Here is a 21,944-nt window from a genome sequence, read left to right on the forward strand (position 1 = left end):
CCCTGTCCAGCAGTTTGAAAAATCTCTGTAAATCTGCCTATTTTGGGGTCAACCACTAAACTCCACAGCTCTGATCTATCCTCCTTTGAAAAGAGATGGATTATTATGGCTTTTAATACAGCTAAATGGAGGACGGGACGCCCACTGTCTAATGAAGAATGGACATCGACTATGACACAGTTGGCTGCGTATGAGAGTGACATACTCTCTACTAAATAAGCTTGATCAATGCATGTTTACATGGGACCCTTTTACCAGCTTACTATCTGTAACTTAAAGGTCAATTTAGTAATCCAGTCCTATTAAGGTAGGTAGGTAGGTAGGTATTTACTTTATTAATCCCCGAGGGGAATTTTTTTAAATTAGACAGCTTGCTAAATTTTATTTTACTTCCTTAGTTTTTTTTTTTTTAGTTACAATAGGTCCCTGTTTAAGTGAATTGATTTAAGCCTGTCTTATTTCTGTGTTTAAGCTCTCAATTAAGTGTTCATTACAAAAAAAGTATACATTTTAAGGTTTTTTTTATTTCCCAAGTTGAGTGGTGATGACGACATTGAGATAAATAGTCCACGTAGACATTTACAGTCCAAAAGCATGTGTTAAAAGAGAAGGTCAGACCTGAGAGGCTCATCTCCAGCTCTGTATCTCTTTCAAGACTGCCAGCACTGTTAACGATGTTCATTAGATGGATGGCGGTCCACGCGAAGGGCATTCGGTAGCGGCCCAGCCGCTGGCAGAACTGCTCTGACTGACCGCGAAGCTTCTCCAGCTTCTCTTTGTTCTATAAAGAAAATACATATGTTAAGTTAGTCGTATCCGCACGTTATTAAACACAGCTTATATCCTATATTATTTCAAATTTGATTCATTCACCAAAAAAGAAGCTTATATACTGTGCACCATATAGGTGATAAAGTGAGGTATAACGCAGGGAAACGGATGCAGTTTTACAACTGAATATGCAGCTAAAGAGCCAACGCATGTCAACTTAAAACATCATGTTTCAGTGTTACTATAATCCATCTGAGACTAACATTTAATTCACACTGATCATACCTTGGCGGCATCTGACTCTTTGAAGACCATGTAGGGCTCAGCACACTCTCCGATGTCACCCTGCTGCAGTACCTTTTCCAGCTGTTGACAAAGCACACAGTTTTCAGTAAATACGCTCACATGCAGCCATCAGGTGACCACACGGGACAAAGGCTGACTGTCAAATAGTGTTTTTTTAATAGTATTCTAAGTGCTGTTCTGTTTGACAAATGGAGGTTGTATTCTATTCAAGGCCTGTCACAACGTGAAACGTTCTTTTTGATCTGACAGTGTAACAATTTCTCCTCCACAGAGTATCACATTATGAACCGCTTCAAGCCTTAATGTTGCCCGGCTGGCGGGTTTCTTCCGAGTCCATTTATAGTCTTTCTTTTCACAGTAAGTCAGCACTACAAATCCAAATCTACAGGAGCTTCTGATGGCTTGTATAATGTGTTTTGCTGCCAACAAAAAAAACTGAAATGACAAGCAAAAACGAGTTGAAAGCAGTTCCTGATGTCTTTACTGCAGAAACAGTCCGGAGACTGAATCATCTGTTAAGCTACAGTACATTAAGCTGTGGTTTATTGGATGCATTTTGTTTGCACCACCACTTAAACAATCATTTTATAATCACCGTCCTATAACTTCAAAGGCAATACAGTATTATTACTTTATTATGTATTTGCAGAATTGAGAAGACAACTGTTTCACCTTGATGACTAGGAAGACGTCCTGGGAGGGGTAGGTGATGGAGAACACGGCGGAGCGTGCCAGCGTGGAGATGGCTGCGGTCTGAATGTGCGGACGCAGCATCCCTTTCGTCTGCTCCGAGTTTAGGTCAAAGAAGAAGTTCTCCGATATCTGAGAGACGCATACAAACGGGTCATTAATATTATTTTATCCAAATAAATAACAAACGAAATCATGACTACACACACAACTATTATCATTCAGTCATTATTTCTGGGTGATTGGCTGTGTTACCGCAACCGGATTTCTTGCTTACAAACATGGTAACATTTCAGTGAGAAATGAGCCACCTGTGGAGGAGCAATATATATATACAAGAGATCTACTCATCCAGGCAACTGCTACCCTCTAGTGTTTGTTAGCTAAAGGGGAGCCGGAAGAAGCAGCACTAGATGGGCTTCTTCAGATAGATACATAGTTCTAGCGTATGATTTAACTGCATTCCCAAAACGCACAACAGGCCCACAACATAAAATGTTATAGTCCACTTATCAAATTCGTTTTGGCCTCCCAACAACTTTAATGGCTTGCAGAAGTGACCCAACAACTCAGGGCTGAGGAGGTACTGAGGAAAGCATAACAGCTTACCTTTTTCTTTTCCTTGACATCGTATAAGGCCAAACTAGCAAATATGGGTTCAATTTCGATCTCGAACCTTCAAGGGGGAGAGAAAAAGGAGCGGGTCAGCAGAAAGCTGCAGTTAAATAAAAGACCTACATGGATTTTCTTTCTTTTTCTACTTCTTTTTTTTTTTTTTTTTTGACTGTCCACCACTTACTTCAAGGACAAGCACTTGACGAGTAGCCTCTGGCCAAAGTGTTCTTTAGGTACTTCAGGCACACAGTGGCGCTCAATGGGTTCCTCCTACACATCCACACGGAAGATCACATAGAAAAATGTGAAAGTTGCTGACAACCTGAGGCCAGTTTTAAACACAAAGATTGAATGGTCCACAAAAATGCTAAAAGTCACACTGACTAGCAGAACAAGGTTTCAGGATAGGTAACGGGGTGTACTGTACCTCATCAAGGGCAGGGTGCAGAGCAAAGAGCTCGCGGTGGCGGTTATTTTTGCGCTGCTCTTCGTTGTGCCGGTCAATCTCCTCATTGGGGGCGCGGTCGAGGAGGTGGGGGAGGAGGGCATCAGGGAGGGAGTTCTTCAAGTCAAAGATGCTGCAGGCCCAGCTGCCCCGTGGGGTGTCATCTATAGACATCGACCGCCGCTTTAGGTCATCCTAAAAGAGAAAAGAAAAAAAAAAAAAACAGACAACATGAAGACAAATCAGAGAGCGAAATCACTCCGACAGGGACGACAGTTACATTTCAGACAAAATAGGAGAAAGAGTCAGGGCTGCTCGGGATCCTCATGACACCCAGTAGCTAAAAAGTAACTACACACATATTCGAGCAGCTGGGTCATTTTTTGTTTTTTTTACAACTGAAAGATTTGTTACCTGGTCGTCCTGGTAGCTGCTGCTGTCGGGCATCTCATCAGCCTCAAACACTTGTTTGGGCAGACCTTTCTGCCGCTCCTTCTGTTTGTCCAGAGTGTTGGGGTTGAAGCCCGTACCAAGCTTGTGATATCTGAGGGAGAAACGTCATTTAGGTCATTAACTTAACAATATCAGTGCTCATCCACAAAAAATGGAAATATTTCCACAGAGTGAAGTCTTACTTTCTGTTGACGACGGCCCAGTCTTCTGTGTAGGATCTGACGCAGTCTCTGACATGAGCGTCGGTGTCCCTGCAGCCAGACAGGCTCGGTCAATCAAACCAGCTTTACTTTAACAGCGGTGCATTAGTAGAAGTGAATACAGATAGGAGGCTACGAGACTAAGACTACAGCTGCAGTGTTTATGCCACCTCTTCTGAAATACCAAGAGCCAGAGCTACAGTAAGTAATAACATTAAGTCCACACACCTCTGAATTTTTTTTATTTTTATTAACTTTTAGTGTCCAGACAGTTTAACCATTCACCTTTGACGTAGGGGTTGATTGTCTTTCTTTTAAACGATCGGTAAACACAGCTTCTGCTAAATAGCTTGGAGTTAGGATGGTGGTTAGGCCACCAGAGTGCTTCGCCTCCATGTCAGTGATTACAATCGTGGAACGTAGGTTGTATTATCCTTTCCATATGAAACTTCCTGTGTGCAGTATCCAATACACGGCAGCCAGGAAAGACGAAAAGACAAACAATTCCAAGATGCTAACTTGGGCACATGATAACGTCTTGCTGTCAAGTAAATCATAGTTGGAAAGTTAGAAAATGAACATTGAATGTGGAATCAATCAATCAATAAGCAAATAGAGAAAAGTGCTGTCAGCTTTATTTATAAATTTCACTATGTATTTAAGCTTTACTTTTTATTCATTACTTTATTATATACTTATTTACTTTATCTATTTATTTACTAAAATATATTTAAATCTAAATGTACTAATGTCATTAGTAGATTTGATTAAAAAAAAAAGATAGATTTTAACTGTTTTATATAGAAATAATTTGCATCCCATACAACATCACCCTCACCCTTCCTCGGGGACCGCTTGTACTACTGTGCGACACTCCCTCGGTGTGTAAATGACCTCGATATCATCTGGGGGAAACTCAATCAGATCTCTCAGGGGACCGGACTCAACGATGGGAGGGTGAGTGATGAGGTACTCCTCAAAATCCACCGGCTCCACCGCCTCCGTGAGGGGAACCTGGTGAGCGACGAGACGGAGTGACAGGGAGAGATCAGAGGGATGGCGGATAGATAATTAGCTGTGAAGAAAGCTGTGCACTTCTCCTGTCGGCACAACTTCTTCGTTTTACTGTCCATGAATGTGTTGGTGAAGTCTGAAAGTCTCTGCTTATTAGTAAACGCTTTTAGGGGGACTGATTCCCCCAGCAGCCTCTGAGGAAAGTACCAGAGTTATGGGTTATTAGTCATTTTATTACTCTACACCGTGCACATACACAACAGGTTTAAAGTATGAGGTCGTTTCTGTGATTTCTGTGAAGGGAGCAGTTCTAGCTTATGGATCATCTTTAATTTTAAATATGAAAATCGATTCTGAGAAAGATGCATCTGCGATTTGGGCTAATGCTTCGAAATGTACCTCAAGCTGATAGAAGTAACCAGCTTATCAAGTGTGCTCCTTCAAGCGTGAGCTAATGGGTTCATGGGTCTTAGTCGGCTTCTAAAATGAGGAACCCGGCGGGGAATCTGTTTCAGCAGGTTCATCCTAAGTGTGAATGAGTGCCTGTGTTTGTCTCTACTTCTCCCTCTTGAGGAATTTGAACACAAATACCTTTCACAGCTTAATTAAGAACCAGCTGTAGCCTAACTAAGGAGGGGAAGTGGGAGTGTCTGCTGGTGTTAGGGCTCGGGGGTGTTTAGCGTCAATTGGCACTGTCCCTTTAACAAACATTCAGTCTGAAGCTGAACACAACTAACCTTAGAAATACTGCAGCAGAGACTGGGTGTGTCCGACAGGCCCATCAATGGATATTCCTTGTGGTACTTAGCAAGACTTTAACAACAGATGTGAAGCCATCTATTATAGCCGCAAACTCAACAGAAAATTACAACTTGGTCTCAGGTTGTAATGTTGTCGCACACTTACACAAATCTGAAAATCGAATTCAGACCTCCAGTGTGCACTGCAACCCAAAACACCAGTGTGAGTTTACTTAATTTCAATAATAGATAGATGACACCAGAATCTTGTTAAGGCAAATGGGGGAAAAAAACAAAAACAGTATCTTTGCTGTTAAGAGGAGAGACACTGGCGTTCTGATTTAGGTTGGTTAAAATGTAGTCTGTTACTACGGGTAATTATCCCAACACTTTTCCTGTCTGCAGTTTTATACACATGGCCAAGAAACCGTCTTTCTCCGGGGGAAATTCTAGTTAAGGCGTCTGGTTTCTCTAAAAACCAGAGTCTAATAACAAATGACAAGATGTTTAAAGACCAGAGAAAGTCGGCTGTAAACTGAAAACCGGTTACGTAAACATTCAGTGGGTCTCTCAGACTACTCACCGTGTTGCTCGTTGTCGTCCCAACGTTGAGGTTTTTGAAGAGTTGTGGAGAGCCCCCATACTGGCCAGCGATCTGCTTCCTAACCTCCGCTGCCACAGTCCTGCAAACATAAACAATGCATTATAATCAATTATTATTATTATAATAATCATTATGCTGTGTTATGTTTGACACTCTGATACCCGTGTAACCGAATAGAGGCATAACCCCCTAAAAAGGATAAATAGTCATATGAGTTTGTGTCCATTACAGCTGCAATCATTAGGCAATTAATTGATTAGTTATAAGATAAGAAAATTATCAGCAACTATTATTATAGTTGATTAATCAGCATTTTTTTAAAGAAAAAAATGCTTAAATTCAGCATTTTTAAGATGAATATTTTCTGTTTCCTTTCATCCTGCATAAAACTGAATTTACATTATTTTGCTTGTGGACTGTTTTACATTTTAGCCGACATCTTCAGCTTTTGAAACACTGGTTGAATTTTTCGGCCATTTTCTGAACTTTTAAAAGAGCAAACAACTAATGGATTATTCACAAATATAGACAGATTAATCGATAATAAAAAAATAACTGTTACTTGCAGCGTTAGAGTCCATTGTTCAATTCCAACTGGGGACCTTTTCAAATTTCAAATGTGTGCACGGTGAAACAAACATGCCTGTGTGAGTTTCAAAAGAACACTGCAAAATCACAATAGTGGTGCCACGATACCAACAACGTAACACAAGATACACGCCGTTATCGTGGATGGTATTGTCCCATTGAACCAAAAACAAACTCTAAATTGTTTAGAGCCTCTAACCTTCAAGCTTAAGTAATATTTAACATTTAGCTTGATTGAAATATTAATTTAAATATCAAACTGCGATAACTCTAATAAAGTTGTTTCCGTAATAAGTGAGTTATCTTGTGATTTCAATCATAAGCAACCTTATTGTCCAGAAAACCTTACTGCTTGTCGAGTAAAATCAATTCAAAGGTAGGAAACAGACTCATACATACTGATGGGTGTGCAAATGTACACTTAACAGCCTGAAGCAACACTTAAAGCAATTGACTGGAACGTCATAGACGAGGCTAATTAACACTGGCGATAATAGTTCTTATCCTTTAAAGGCTCTCTCTCTCTCTCTCTCTCTGTCTCAGTTCATAGCTTCACTGTGTCACCTCAGACAGCATCATATGTTACACCCAGACAGTGAGGAGAGGAACAAATAAAAAATCCCTGGACCCCAGTGGTCAGCACAAAGCTCTTGGTGCTGTGGCCACACACATATGAAGGTCCTTTAAATCACAGCAACCACCAAAACCACTCAGAGACCTTTACCTTGAACAAAACAACAACGCAGCAAGTAGCCCAAAGTGACACAAACAAATAACAAATTAGAACCAAGGAAAAAGGCTACACTCACACAAAAGACTCAAGGTTATGTTACACAGGTGGCACACAGGCTATGAGGGTCTATGGTCAGGATTAACTGTGTTTATCATTACACTTTTCCTCATAACCAACAAACGGTCCACTGTACCTGACTCTCTCCACTCTCCACTCTTAGCGGCACGTTTCAACGCTCGTTTGAAGGTTACTTTAAACTTTTGGTCATGATTACAGTAACGGAGAGCAAAGATTAGCTGCGAGTCAGTCAGCAAGGTCATCATAAACGTCTGGTTCTCCAAAGCCGTCACACGGCTAACTTCCATCATTAAATATACTGGAGACAAACGATGTGAACCTTTCGGGCTTAGACAAAGCTGCAAAACAGAAGTCACGAATATCATTTTACGCAGGAAGGTAAAAAAAAAAAAACAACAACTGCAAGATCCGGCTTGAAAGCTGAAGATGAGCATGACAGTGCTTTGTAGTAGAGATCCAGTGGCCTCTGCAGTGCAGTGCTGTCACCGCTGCTGGAGAAAAGCAGCAAGGCTGAACGGACAAAAACATTCCACAGTCCTCCCCAATGCCTCTCAGCAGACCTTTACTTAGCACTGGTCACTGCACAGAGGAATAACTTCATTAAGCAAACAGGCAGATGGTAAAAAAAAAAAGAAAAAGCAACAACTCCCAGGACCAAATACAAACTGGCAGCAACTAAGGATCGTTATATGATCAAAGCATTCAACTGAGGATCATCATATGATCAAAGCATTCAACTGAGGCTGTGATTGGAAACATCTGGACAAAGCTGTTTGGTGAGTAAGTTTGTCACTTGAGACACAAGCTAATGAACTTCCTCTACTAAGACTCAGCATGCAACAGTTGCAAAAGGGAACATTTGTCTTCCACCAGATGAATAATTGCACCATGATAAACAATGTCCACTGGCCTAAAAGTCTGGGAGAATACAGTAAACTATTTCCCAACCTATATTTATACAGACTTTATATAGACTAGATATAAACAGTGAATGCAGTATAATAAAGACAATAATCGGATACAATAACCACAATAACAACTCGGACTCTCTGAATCACGCCGTCTGAATAACCATGCAGAGAGAACGTCTAGTCTGCATAAATCAATAGAAAAAAATCCTATAATCACTTAGGAATTTCGATTAACGGGAGTTAGATTCATACGCCTTCAGCCTCGACATCAACACAGACGAGACCGTGCAGGTACAACTCCATCAAACATACCGATATTCAAATCTATAGTAAAATACATTCGGTTCAACTAGATCAACCAGTTTTCAGAATAACCTTCTATTATGATATAGGAAAGGAAAAAACCACTGAAGAACAAATGCATGGTCTTTTGTATTTGTCTACAGTTTTTTTTTCTTTTTTGTGCTTCTTCTCTGATGATCACGATAAACTGTCCAGAGGGGCGTAAACTCGTATTTCATCCAGTAGAGGTGCGGGCACAGAGAAAAGGTGAACCAGCAAGCAGGCAGGTATATATACTGTACTCGATCCAACAATCCCTACAAGGACTCGGATGTCTGTGCATTAACTGCTCGGCAATAACATTGATTAAATATGTCTGTGTTGATATTTATTATCTATTTATCCATCTATCCGTCTAGACACTGACTGGGATGATGGTATTTGACAGCTCGCACAAAGCCCTTTGTTAAAGAGATTACTTTGATCTGTCTGAGGGGCGAGGAGGGGGAGAGAGGGGGAGAGAGATTAGGATATCGGTGTTTGATAGCAGCTGAGGGAGGCTTTTGTTCCCCTAGTATGATCTCTCCTTTTCCATTGAGGTCCATCTTGACGCACCAGCTCAAACAAAGTTCAGTCGCATCTCTCCCAGTGGCACCGAGCTGCCCTCCCTCCCCACCTCCTCCCCACCACCTCCTCCTCACTCCTCCCCATCGTTCGCTACAGCTAAGCTGTCCAAAATGAACGGTTTCCAATTTACAGCAGTCCCTTTCGGTACGGATCATTATTACAACACATAGCTCCTCTCTAGCCAGGATACGGTCATTATTACAACGGTATGGCCCCTTTGTTAGCAGCGAGTGGGGGGAAAAAAAAAAAAAAAGGGGGGGGGAGTACGCAGCTAACGGAGTCAGCTGTCTGTCTTTGGGTGCGTCTGAGCATCTTTCCCCGTTAACAGCTAACGGAGCGGCTAAGCTCGGAGCAGCCAGGCTGCCGGGCCTGCTGCTGCTGCTGCTGCTGCTGCTGCTCCGGGTCCCTCCGCGGTGGGGCTGAGGGCGACCCGCTGGTGACGGCGACGGAGCGCTTCGCTGCGCGTTTTCGCTCGGGGTCTCGAGTTCCTTTACCTGCTGATTTTTTGGGCGAAGGCGCGGCGTTCAGCCATGGCGGTGGCCGCTGGTGCGCTTGAGCGAGGTTCCTTCCCAGGCAAGGCAGGAGGCGGGCAGGAGGCGCACAGACTCCGCTTTCCAGTCACTCACTTACGGCCACAGTGAAAACGGGAAAACCGGAGAATGGAGCCTTTACCGTAATGGCTGTAATGCGGCGCAACGGAACACACCCAAATTACGCACTGGCATTTGAGAAAACATTACATTTAAAGATGTCATTTAATGGGTGGGGGGTAATTTCAGTGGTAGATAAATTACTTATATCCTTTACTTGAGTACTGATATTACACTGTAAATTTTCTATTACAAGTAAACAAATGTGCTGAAAATTTTTATTAAAGTAAAGCAGTAGTGGAAAGTAACTATTTTTACTCCACTGCATTTATTATTCCTACATTTGACAGCTTTAGTTACTTTAAAGATGAAGATTTGACAGATAAAACGCTTTTAAAATACAGCATTTCCTTGAAGATTAAATCAGTGGTTTAAAAATGTTTGCCTCCTGGCAGGTGGCACAAGGCATTATGTTGTCAGGGTCACATTTGAGACTTATATAACTTGTTATCGGCTACACCAAATAGTGATTATTCCTTTTAAACTTCTCACGTGGTTTTATTTTAGTAAATGTTCAAATGATTCAATATCTCACCAAAAAAAAACAACAAAAAAAAAATCCAAGATTAGAGAAAAGTCCAAAAACGGACTCAGATTTGTGAATGAGAACTTTATTTTTTCTTCATTCCACTACTAGTAATTATCTCATAACCCTGCAGATTCATCTGCTGTCCCTGGATATAAAGTACTATAGTATATAAAGTAGCTCCACCTCCAGCTGATAGATCCTGATGGAAATAGTTATTTAACATTTCTTTGTTAAAAACAACAATGAAGTGGGACAAGTTAATTAAAAGTGATTATGAGCATGTGATTATTCATACTTAATTACACGCCCTGCGCGTTGTACAACAGAGAGCGCTTGGTTTGTCCAAAAATAATTACACAGGAGTATCAATAAAAGATCAGCGGTCGGTAAGCGCGTTAAACCCCGCCCGTTTGGGCTACCCTGACTTTCAATTCGAGCCCCCCCCCCTCTCCCTCCTCTCCCCTCTCGTCTTCCTGTTTCCCGGCGGAAACACCGCGAGATCACCTGACATCGCTGTTCCACTTCCTCAAAGTGTAAACACTGTCAGTCGCGGGGGGACTGCGAAGTTACACTGCAGGTTATGGAGGATACACTGTGGGTTAAATTATCTTTATAACACAATGAGTGGTTTAAACTCGAAGACGGAGCTCCATCGCGTCTGTGAGTGACGCAAAGCTGGACAGAAGAAGCTCGAAGGTAACGACGAGCTCTCTGTTAGTTGTAGTGTTTCGTAGTAAAGTGACGCTGCTACACTTAACTGTCTGTGCGCGTGTGTGTGTGTGTGTGTGTGCGTGCGTGTGCGTGCGTGCGCGCCAGGTTTGTATGCTGTGTGGGAATGGGTTCCCTCCCTCGCTGGTCCAAATGGAGAGTAAAGGGAGCGACGAGGTGGAAAAATTGAAGACAAAGTTCCTGTCAGTGTGGCACAATGTGAAGTACAGTAAGTAATTTGTTTGAGGCCAACACACTCTCTCTCTCTCTCTCTCTCTCTCACACACACACACACACACACACACACAGCCCTGCCACCCACGCTTAGCCCTCCGTGTCCACTTGCTGCTCTCACGCATCACTGCTGTGCTGTTTTGACCTGTCCATTTATTCCAAAACCGTGTTTTCTTGACAAAATATGAATTAGCAGCCTGAATTGAAATGTGCACAATTGAAATACAGAATTCACCAATAAGAAACTCTGAACACGGGGAACAACACAAATTAAAAAAAACATGAGCCTCCTGCTACTGAGTCAGTCCTTAAAATAGTTCTTTGTCACTCTGTCCACACTGCGGTTTGTTTGCGACAAAAACTTTCTGATCTTTTTCTTTTTTTTTTTTTTTTTTAAACACACTCTCTGATTTGCATGTAACAAGAAGAACAACAGTACTGTGTGGTGGGGAGACTTTTAAATGCTGAGTGTTGCACAGCAGGTGTGCCAGTCAGCTGAGTAAATAGGGTACTTTAGAGTCCGCTAACCAAACCATGGTATGTTGTCTTGTTTGTCTTAGGTTGGGCTCTAAAATCAAAGACCTCATTCAGTAGAAACTCCCCAGTGTTGCTTCTGGGTAAATGTTACCACTTTAAGGTTGAAGGTATGAAGCACACACACACACACACACACACACACACACACACACACACACACACACACACACACACACACACACACACACACACAACGCAGACATATAAATTACACACTTACACCCTGACTGACTTCTCTGCAACCACATTCTCATAGATGCATGTATGTGATTGAATAGACCAAGAATAATGACAACTAACTGCTTCAGTACCAGTAACAATTTGTGTCTGGCCTCTAAATCATTGTCTCCGTAGTGATTAATAAGAGAGGCACTTTGCACCTTGTTGGGCGTAAACATCATTCACAACTATTTTGGTCAGTAAAGCAGCTGGAAAATATTTTTACACTATGTTTTGATGCATGTTAATAATAATAATAACAGAAAATGTCCACCATGCACCTTGACATGAGACAGAAGCTTCTACATGAGGCCAAAAATAGAAATAGGAATGTGTCCTGACAATCACTTGTCCACTCTTTGCTTCAGATGATGACAGTGTTTCTGAGGCCTGTTGCGAAGCCTCTGATGAGGACTTCGTTATGGGGGACGTGGAAGCTTTCCGGAGCGATTTTGCGTCCCGCGTGTGGCTGACTTACAGGGAGGAGTTCCCTCCCCTGCCAGGCAGCGCCCTGACCTCCGACTGCGGCTGGGGCTGCATGCTGAGGGCCGGGCAGATGATGCTGGCTCAGGCACTGATTCTGCACTTCTTGGGCAGAGGTGAGGCAAACGAATGACTGAGCTACAGTAAAGTCCCCTTGCAGTGATCCAATTAGATGTTTGACAAGAATAGATGGGGGGGGGGGGAATGCCTTGACACGGGGTCACACATAGCAGCCAGTGTGACTAAACAGTTTCATTGGTCGCACCAGTGCACATTTGGGGCATTTTAGTGTCGCAGTTCATCTGGAATCGCTTTTGGGGAGAAGGGGTGGGCACAGAAACACTGTATTGTTACATAAAAGCTATCCTGCATATTTTATCTCACCAACTCTGTTTCCGCCCACACACAGAGTTAACTAAATCATACGCAAATGGCTTCATAAATTCAATCTGAAATGGTCAGAGCATCATCTTAACTGTTCAGAATTTCACTGTTTTAGTTTCAGATCATTCAGAGCAGGGGCGGACCATTTATTCATGTCGGGGGCTGAAGGCAAACTACTGCGCTGTAAAAATACTGTCAAAGAAAAAGTTGTTGATTCATCAATCACTAACATAATGTCTTAATAAATCACTAATGTGTATAGGAAGGGACAAAAATATATTATTGTGGGGCCAACAGGCATGGTGAAAAATTCTGGGCATACCAGTGCAACCAATGGAAAAAGTTAGTCTATATAGACAATAAAAAGTTGGGGCCTCTTGGCCAAAGAAGAGTGCTTATGGACAGAGGTTGGCTGATCTGATTAGCTGGGAAGCTTTAGTTTTGAAAAAGGGAATTAATATCGCTCCCCTCTTATTTTACAGCCGCCGTTAGAATAAAAGAGAAGGCTGGTTACATCTTGCTGCTTCTAAGTGTTAATTTCTGGAATTTGTGTATTTGAACGTGGAAATAAGCCCTGCTAATATATAAATTAAAAAAAAAAATCTATATTTAATAATATAGCAACCTAAATGAGGTGGAGTAAGCTGCTGAAATGCAGTATATGCAAATACTGTACCTCATATTTATTTAATTTCAGTTCAGCATCTGTTTTTCAAAGCAGGAAGCAACACTTGTTTTCTGTTTGCAGAGTTTCCTCATTTTCAGCCTGAAACAGAACGTTTTATTTAGTTGTTACAAAAGGCATTGAAATGAGTGAGTTCCTCATATCTTTGTGAGATCTATTGTCTCTCAAGTGCCCCGGACTTTAATGGGTCTACATAATGAGACGACTGCAGGTTTAATGCAGCCATTTAGAAAACAATATTTAAAACTTGTCCCTCTGTCAAATCTAAAATATGTCGCTAATGAAATATTTCTCTATAAAGTGACTAATGGCCACTTCAGGATATTTATTGATCAATTTCACTTTGATTCACTTTGAATCAAGGTCATTTTGTTAATGCCTTAGACTCCACTCTGGTCCATTTTATAGCCCGGGCCACTCCCATTCTCTCCCGCCTTTAGCTCCCACCCTGTTTGTAAGGCTAAGGCTCTGTAAAATTGAAATACTGGGACACTCAAACTTATAATTGAACAGAATGACACCTATTCTTTTACGGAAGCACACGATGTTCAGGGTCTTTAAGGCAAAAACCTTTTTAATTTCAAGGTCTGAATGACTTTTTGTTCTTAATGCTCTGAATGGACGTTTGATGTGTTAAGTGATCAAGATCAGAGAGTCTCAGAGAGAGAATTTCATCTTCATTTGGCATTACTGAAACCAGGTTTTAAACGCCTGTAGGCTTTTCTTATAATCTTTAGCCTGGACTACAAATAGGGTGTGATATATGATTTGTTAATCTGTTCTCTGTGTTGTCATGTTTCAGTTATTACATTTGTTTTGCTCCATAATGCCTCAAAATAAAAATAAAAAAATTGTAGTTTTAAGCCTATTTTATCCTATTGGCTTTTGAAAAAGTGTCAGTAGCGTCTTCTATTTGAACGCATCATAAATGGGGATAAATGTTATGTATTCATCTCAAATTGTTGTATTGATTGGTGATATTTCCATTGGCCTCAATCATCTAAAAATAAATATAACAAGATTTTGCAAGAAATGTGTCAAATAGTCTCGTTGAAATTTGTGTCCACAGAATGAACTCCAACAGATTGCCGTAACATTTGTATACATTGGCGAATTTCTACTTTCATCTTGCTTTTGGTGTCTAACGTGGATTAAAGCTGACGTTTTACACATGATGTATTCGTCCACAGACTGGACCTGGTCCGAGGCAACGACCCTCCAGCCGTTAGACACGGAGACGTTTACTACCACTGCGGCGAAGCGGCTGGTGGCCTCTCTGGAGGCATCTCTGCAAGGTTCCCCCCAGCCCTCCGATCAGGGGTCACAGCCGCCACCTCAAGCCAGGGCCACGGGGTCTGCAGAGGAGGCGGACGCACACTTGAAGGAGATGTACCACCGCACTCTGGTGTCCTGGTTTGGAGACAATCCCATGGCTCAACTGGGCCTCCACAGGCTCATCCGCTTAGGCCTGACAATGGGGAAGCAGGCCGGGGACTGGTACGGACCAGCTGTGGTGGCACACATCCTCAAGTAAGTCAAAGTTTGATCTGTGAGTAACTGCAGTTTTTGAAAGTTTTACATGTCACATGTCATATTCACCCCACCTCTGTCCTTTATCATAATAATAAATCACTAATGGTTTAGTATTGTTTCGGGAACAATTAAGACTTACTCACTGATGACTTTTTTTGGTCCGGCATTTTCATTGGATCTATAATTTAGGAATATTTATGATGATATAAAACGTTAAAAGTGTTATTTTTGACCTCATTAATAACTATACATAATCATTGAATTCAAGTACATTTTATTTCTATCAATTAACCAGTTAAACATTTCAATACTCAGTGAAACTGTAGCAAAACAAAACATATACAGTATGATATATAAAAAAAATATAACATGAGGATCATTTAATTGCGTAAAATGAAAATGTAAGGCCTAAAAGACTGCAGGAGTTTGTACGTTATCAGCATAGTCAATTAACTCTGAAATTGTATGAACAGCATAAACATCATATAGATCAAATTAAATGTGTATAAGCTAGTGACCACACCAGCTGACAGTCCAAACCCTTTTTGTTAACTCAATAATGTGTATGGCTATTAGTAAAGATGCTCATTACTTATTTAAATATTTAGTTGCAAAAATGTCTTTATGAAGAGGCACAGATCAGCATATCATTAAATAAGTAATATTACTGTACTGGTTACGATAAAGTAATGTAGAAAGCCCTGATGTCTAATTAGCATGACCTCCAGATGTAAACTTCCCCTTCCTCACCCCCTTCTCCTTGTCTTCTTCTCCTCTCTCTTTCTCTTAGGAAAGCTGTCGAGGAGGCGATGGACCCTGGCTTGGCGGGTATAACTGCCTACGTCTCCCAGGACTGCACAGGTATGAAAGATGAGCCTGCTGTTGATAAAGCAGGATACTGGGCACGGCGCCCAAGCGGACCCTTCTCTTTCCACCATCTCTCTGCCGCCGTGAGACCGGAGCTGCTTAGAGCGGTGACAGGAGTCTCGTTGTGTCTATTCCCCAACAAACACATCCATTCCAAATCTATAACCTCCCACTCCGACCTCTTCTGAACTTCAATAACTTGAGTGTTGATTCATGTTTGTCTTCTCAACAGCAGAAGATAGCTGTTTGTGGGAGAGCGGGTGTCCTGGTGTGTTGGAAGTGGGGTATAAAGAACAAACCGAACTATTGAGAGGGACTCCGACTTGTGCAACACAATGCACATGATGGAATTGAAGGCTGAAATTATGATTTGATTAATCAAATGGTAATCAACAAAAATGCAATTGTCAAAAATGTTGACAATTGTTTGTTGAGCAAAAATACTTTTCAACGTGAGGATTTTCAGATTATCTTTGTTTATATATGAATGTACTTTGAAATATGGAGACATTAACTTGTGCTCTTTGAAACTGTGACATTTTATACTCTTTTTCTGACACTGAGACATTAAAACAATTAATCAATTTATTCTAAAAAATAACAGACATATTACCTGGTAAAGAAAAGAACTGTTAGTTGCAGCCCTGATGGAATTAACATGAACGCTGCGTGTAGTACTGGACGGGATATGGAGAAAATATAAAATCATCTATCAGGGGCAAAGAATTAACCAGAAAAAGGAGAAGGAAAAAAAAGAAACATTTATATTGCCATTTCAAGAATAAGGATGGAAATGAGTGGAGATCTTTGGTGTATGGTTTAAAATGAAGGGAATTATTTTGAAAGATTCACGGGTTTTATTGTCGCTGAACAAAGAAAAAAAAAAAATTATCATTCGGTATTCTTTCTGTTCCGGTTAATATTAAACTTAACTACAAGAATGAATATAATATAAATGTAAAACATATATCGATATAAAATGAGCAAAACATAACAATAAACATAAGATGTAAAGTGTGTATTTTGAACGTATGAGGTAGGCTGTACTGAGCATGTGCAACTGAAGACATTGATTGACAGCTGGACAGAGTTTTTTTTTTAGGTTGACTCACTGGATGTAGAACTTTAGTGTAAACCGGCTGCTTCAGTCGATATTCTTCCTCCACTTCCGGTATCTGTGGGTTTCCATTTACAAAATCCTCGTCACAACAGGAAACTACAACAACAGCAAATATCTGAGCTGCAACCTACGTGGTATAATTAGCAAGTTTTGATAAATATTTATTTTATTTTTGTAATCTTTTGCGGGGATGTAGCCATTTTAATGCCAAAACAAGCATCCAATACTTTTGATTTGTTTAAAGAAATACAACCAAGACAGTGTGTTCCCCCCCTACAGTAGGGTAGGGGTGCAGTCTCCACTCTCCAGTGCTGGCACAGATAAATGTAGCTTTTTTTTTGGCTCAGATAATAACTAATGTGCTTGTTCCCATACCGGGAGTTGAACCCGGGCCGCCTGGGTGAAAACCAGGAATCCTGACCGCTAGACCATATGGGAAACCTACAACACCGTATTAGCTGAATGATAAAATATTCATATGTCGGGGTGACCTTTTTAAAAGTCACTTCATTTTTAGTTCAAAAACCAGGAATGCAACAAAAAGACAGGACTGACTGCCCGAAGGCCTGACGAACAGACAGAATGGATTTACAGATAAACGGGGGCAGATGCAGAAACAGACAAAACAACCTCCATCTGACCTTTGGGTTATCGATCCTTCACAGTGTACAGCGCTGATGTCGTCGATTGCCACGGGGCACCGGGAGCGGGGCAGGCCTCCGGCAGCACGTCAGACGCCCCGCCTCTACCGCAGAACGACCAACCAGGGTCTGCCCCCACCTCGCCAGACAACCGGGCCGTCGTCATCCTCATCCCTGTGAGGCTCGGAGGGGAGAAGACAAACCCTGAGTATTTTGACTTTGCAAAGGTGAGACACACATCGAGGTCTGGGTGGTTGATGCACACTCTACTTTACCTTCACCTTCTACTTTAATAAGAAAGCTGCTTAAAGATTTTACAGGGTTAAAGTCAAATACTGTAAATAGGAAGTGGTCACTGTGTGTTTAACATATCTGGTTTAATCATTGAAATGAAACATTTCTAGGCAGAATTCAAATGAAAGTATTTCGGCTCCCAGTCAGATGTGCTGTGTGCTTGTCTGTCCTGTCCTTCTCTGTTCATTTAGAGCATACTGAGTCTGGACTACTGCATAGGAATCATTGGAGGGAAGCCCAAACAGGCCTGCTATTTTGTAGGATTTCAAGGTTAGTGTTAGTGTAATGGAAAACCGAGAAAACACACACACACAGAGAGAGCAAATTATTTTGCATAATATACCCTTCTTACGTGAAGAGACAAAGTGAGTTAATGTATTCCTGTTTGCGTGGGGAAAACGGAGAGGAGTGGAGATGGAGGCGAGTGAAGCAGGGCTTACTTTATTCTCTCTGACCCATCAAAGCCTCACCCATTCATCACAAGTAAACCTCCCAAGTTGTGAGCTGTAATTGATTTCCATAGGAGGCATGCATTAAATTTCATCCGGGCTCCCAAAGTGAGCCACTCTTCATCACCTTCAGGAGCTAGGAGGAACCTTCAGTTGTACATCTCGGCAGTCAATATTTACGCATTTACATTTTACCAATTTGAAATACAGTGGTGGATGATGTCTAAATGACAAGCAATACATTCTCCCTGCCAAGGCGTGGCTCAGCGCTGCATTTATCATATGCAAATGGTCGAATATAATTGCGTGTTTGTAAAAGTAATTCCCCCACACAAAAATTAAATGACAACCTCCTTTTTGTGGGTGTAAAGAATGTGCTTGTACAAACGCATCTGATTATGCAGAATTTAATCCACCCCGGTGGATATTAAAAAGCAACAACCTTCTGGGAGGCATATTTGACGCACACAAGCCTAACAGTAGGCCAAGCGGGTGACTTTGAGCTACTCTGCATAGAAATTGGAGAGAAGCGCGTTTTTGTAATAATTTGATGTTTTTGAATAACTTGTCTTTTGTTTTGTCCTTGCAGATGACAGCTTGATTTACATGGACCCTCATTACTGTCAGTCTTTTGTGGATGTCAGCAGCGGCGATTTCCCTCTCCAGGTAATGTGAAATTACACAGACGAGCTGACTGGGGCCCCCCAGTAATGTGAATTTAATAGTTTCTGTTAGTACTTAAGGGTATGAATCTTCAAGCAGCACTCGGCCCAATTACAGAGTCCCGATCTGCTGATTTATTTGCCGCTCAGATAAGTGAAGCTGCCACTTAAGAGAAATACGGCAAATACAGGATTGGGCAGCATGAGCCTTAATATTTCAGGACCCATACATAAAAATCAGCACACAGCCCTATATAGCAACTTTGTTTTATGCCTTTGCACGCCGTGGTATACAATGTGACAACACACCAGAGTTGCAAATTTATGGATGCTGTGACAGCAGATAAATAGGATGTCATTCATCACATGATGCAGAATACATCTTATTCCGTGTTCACGGTGTCATGGAGTGTACGTAGACCCCGCAGTTACCCGGCCCTTCGGCTTGATGAATATTTTCAGACGTATTTTCTTCTATTTTTGTGTAGTCATATCATTGCCCCTCACCGAAGAAGATGCCTTTCAGTAAGATGGACCCGAGCTGCACCATCGGCTTCTATTCCAGAAGTGCTCAAGACTATGAGAGGATCCAGCAAGAGCTGTCGAAGGTGGTGAAACACAGGACACCTAGAAATCACTCCGGAAATGTCACAATTTTATTAGTCATTTTACAAACACTATTCTAATTTTTATTTTGTTACTACAGTACTGTTTAGTTATTGTTTAGTGTCGTTGCAAATGTGCGTGTCAGTCTTATATTAGCTGACCAGTAGGTGGCACCATTTAGCCATGAATCTGACTTCATTCTTCCTCTGCTTCTAACACCAGTCACTATGTTGGGTAGCTGTTGTAAACCAGTCTTCCCTCCTTACACTTATCATGCCTCTGCTTGGAGGACTTCTGTCTGTGTCGTCAAATGAATGTAATTTGCATCCTGAGAGAGAGGATGCCTCTTGTTATGTTACGTTAAGACTTGAAATTCAAAGCAAAGCTCTCAAAAACACTTGATCTGTTGTTGTTCCAGGTGCTGCAGCCGTCAGTGAAGGAGAAATACCCGGCGTTCACTTTCGTGCAAGGTCACGGCAGAGATTACGACCTGTCGGCAGGCCTGACCCCCGAGAAGAGGGAATGGCCCTTCCTCCGCGACCCGCGGAGAACGGTCACCACCGCTGGGGACTTTGTGCTGCTTTGACAGCCCGGTTTAAACGCCCTCTTTCAATGAATTAAACTGTTCGATATCCAAAGCCTCACGTATGAAGCTGTTGGGATGGAGAGGGAGGTTTATGGAACTTTTTAAAACTGCATTAATAGACGCTATACTTCCTGGAAACTTTAGCGGGGAAATTTAAAAGAAAAATGTCAGGAAATGTTGAGACTTCTGGTTGTTGCCTGGCACTGAATATTTTGTCAGGAAGCCATGGGACATTTGTTGGTGCTCTCCTGAATTTAATGACCGATCATTTTTCATACACTCATTTAGCAAAGACGAGCATTAAGGGAGACAGATCACCTTGCACCATTATTTGTATTTTCGTAGGTAATAGGGACTTTATCAGCACACAGAATTGGTGGAGGATTTTTTTTTTTTTTTCCATGTTGAATAAGTGTAAAAGAGATTTGATGATAAATGATCACCCGGTCCAGTTCAACACTCGCCCATAGAAGGACTTTGTGAATTCAAGGCTGACATCAGTGTTACATGTTGTTTAAAATCTTCCCTCCTCCAGTTTTTAAACAGAACTTTTTAGGTGGAGGTAGTATTTGCCTAACAGTTCTGGGAAATCCTTGCTTGTATGAAACAAGAGCTCTCTGAAGACAGGCAGAGACGAGCAACTTTTCCATACTTCTTTGCCAAAAACATTTCATCAATTCTTTATGACTGAAACACCTCAACAACAGAAGCATTTGAGACACGTGCTTTCAAGGAGACTTCATAAATGTGCCAACATTTCTTTCTTTGTCTTAGATAATATATGATGGTGTTGTGCGATATAATATGACTGTTTATCGTTGTGTGTTTTTGAGTGCTATGAGTTTTGACTGTGCTGTGCATCCCAGAGAAAGTGACCAGTGGCGACAAGAGTTTGTAAAAGGGATGGCAGCGTCAGGAAATGCCATATTAAATGTCCAAATCTATTTTATAACTTGTATATTTCAGGTCCAACTCACAACTTCAGCCAATTATTTCAGCGTTCTCGCAAAAGATTTTTTTCATACAAAGGAGATTTTGTAACATTTCATGTTGTGTTCCTTAATATATTTCCTGCTTTTCATCCCACTTCTATTCACCAGCAGTGGGTGAGTAGAAATCTTTTCTCACGTTGAACTTTCACATTAACAAACTCTTGAGGGAAGAAATGCACCACAACATGTTACAAAAGTCCATCTCACACTTTGATTTGTCGGTTCAAAAACACTTGAGCGTTCAGACTGTTGAGTCTCCCTCATGTGCTTTCCTACATTTGTTTGCATAGCAATAACATAACACGTATTAAATGTATCTGTTGTGTTTTAACACTTCCCGACACAAAAGCTGCATAAAGTCAATATTTCACCTTCTTATCTCGTCCTGCTTCTTTTGTGTCCACCTGAAGAATTTTACAGTGACTCTGGAAGAATACAAACCCCCCCCCCCAAAAAAAAAAAATTGTTTGCTTCATTTTTGGTGCTAGATACAAACCTCAGTGGTGTGTTGAAATGTATTCAATCCCTTTCTCTCCCAGTCAAATGTAGCAGATTAAAACTAATCGTACGTGCTAACCATCTCTACAGCCCATTAACCAGGAACTGGAAAAAAATGTGACCCAGTGACACTGGCAGCAATTGTGTTCCTCTGTGGAGGAAAAGAAAATATCCTTGTGTGCAAAGCTCTGTTACCATGGATAATCTGTC

General features: G+C 41.4%; 2 protein-coding genes and 1 non-coding gene across 24 annotated transcripts in view; 1 reads left to right on the top strand and 2 right to left on the bottom strand.

Annotated features, from left to right (window-relative positions):
- The window catches only part of dock7 (dedicator of cytokinesis 7), a 304,975-nt gene extending 295,269 nt beyond the window's left edge, over positions 1-9,706 (bottom strand). For all 21 annotated transcript variants that reach the window (XR_011311159.1, XM_069704785.1, XM_069704801.1 and 18 more), the window contains exons 1-11: positions 9,552-9,706; positions 5,818-5,917; positions 4,319-4,494; positions 3,463-3,531; positions 3,242-3,371; positions 2,810-3,022; positions 2,567-2,652; positions 2,377-2,443; positions 1,750-1,899; positions 1,057-1,137; positions 619-781 (exon numbers count right to left, since the gene is read on the bottom strand). Coding sequence is in view for 20 of the 21 variants with exons in the window: in XM_069704785.1 (XP_069560886.1) it covers positions 619-781; positions 1,057-1,137; positions 1,750-1,899; positions 2,377-2,443; positions 2,567-2,652; positions 2,810-3,022; positions 3,242-3,371; positions 3,463-3,531; positions 4,319-4,494; positions 5,818-5,917; positions 9,552-9,589 (1,273 nt within the window). In the remaining variant the exon portion in view is untranslated. The remainder of the gene's footprint in view (positions 1-618; positions 782-1,056; positions 1,138-1,749; positions 1,900-2,376; positions 2,444-2,566; positions 2,653-2,809; positions 3,023-3,241; positions 3,372-3,462; positions 3,532-4,318; positions 4,495-5,817; positions 5,918-9,551) is intronic.
- A 996-nt stretch (positions 9,707-10,702) lies between these two features.
- atg4c (autophagy related 4C, cysteine peptidase) lies at positions 10,703-21,611 on the top strand. 2 transcript variants are annotated; one of them, XM_069704824.1, is made up of 11 exons: positions 10,703-10,932; positions 11,053-11,173; positions 11,739-11,822; positions 12,303-12,533; positions 14,677-15,016; positions 15,810-15,880; positions 17,672-17,874; positions 18,133-18,211; positions 18,980-19,056; positions 19,541-19,660; positions 20,077-21,611. In XM_069704824.1, exons 2-11 carry the CDS (start codon positions 11,059-11,061, stop codon positions 20,242-20,244), a joined length of 1,488 nt encoding a protein of 495 aa, XP_069560925.1. In that variant the 5' UTR covers positions 10,703-10,932; positions 11,053-11,058; the 3' UTR covers positions 20,245-21,611. The 2 variants fall into 2 exon arrangements, with proteins under 2 accessions (XP_069560925.1, XP_069560926.1); XM_069704825.1 differs by lacking the exons at positions 11,739-11,822; positions 12,303-12,533.
- On the bottom strand, positions 17,373-17,444 carry trnae-uuc (transfer RNA glutamic acid (anticodon UUC)). Its single transcript has one exon. It is a non-coding gene; the product is annotated as a tRNA-Glu (tRNA).
- Positions 21,612-21,944: the final 333 nt, after the last annotated feature.

The sequence above is a fragment of the Brachyistius frenatus genome, unplaced genomic scaffold (genome assembly GCF_029030835.1).
Source record: "Brachyistius frenatus isolate BFR_SWC_R1_liver_20210118 unplaced genomic scaffold, ASM2903083v1 Contig_52, whole genome shotgun sequence".
Lineage (NCBI taxonomy): Eukaryota > Metazoa > Chordata > Actinopteri > Embiotocidae > Brachyistius > Brachyistius frenatus.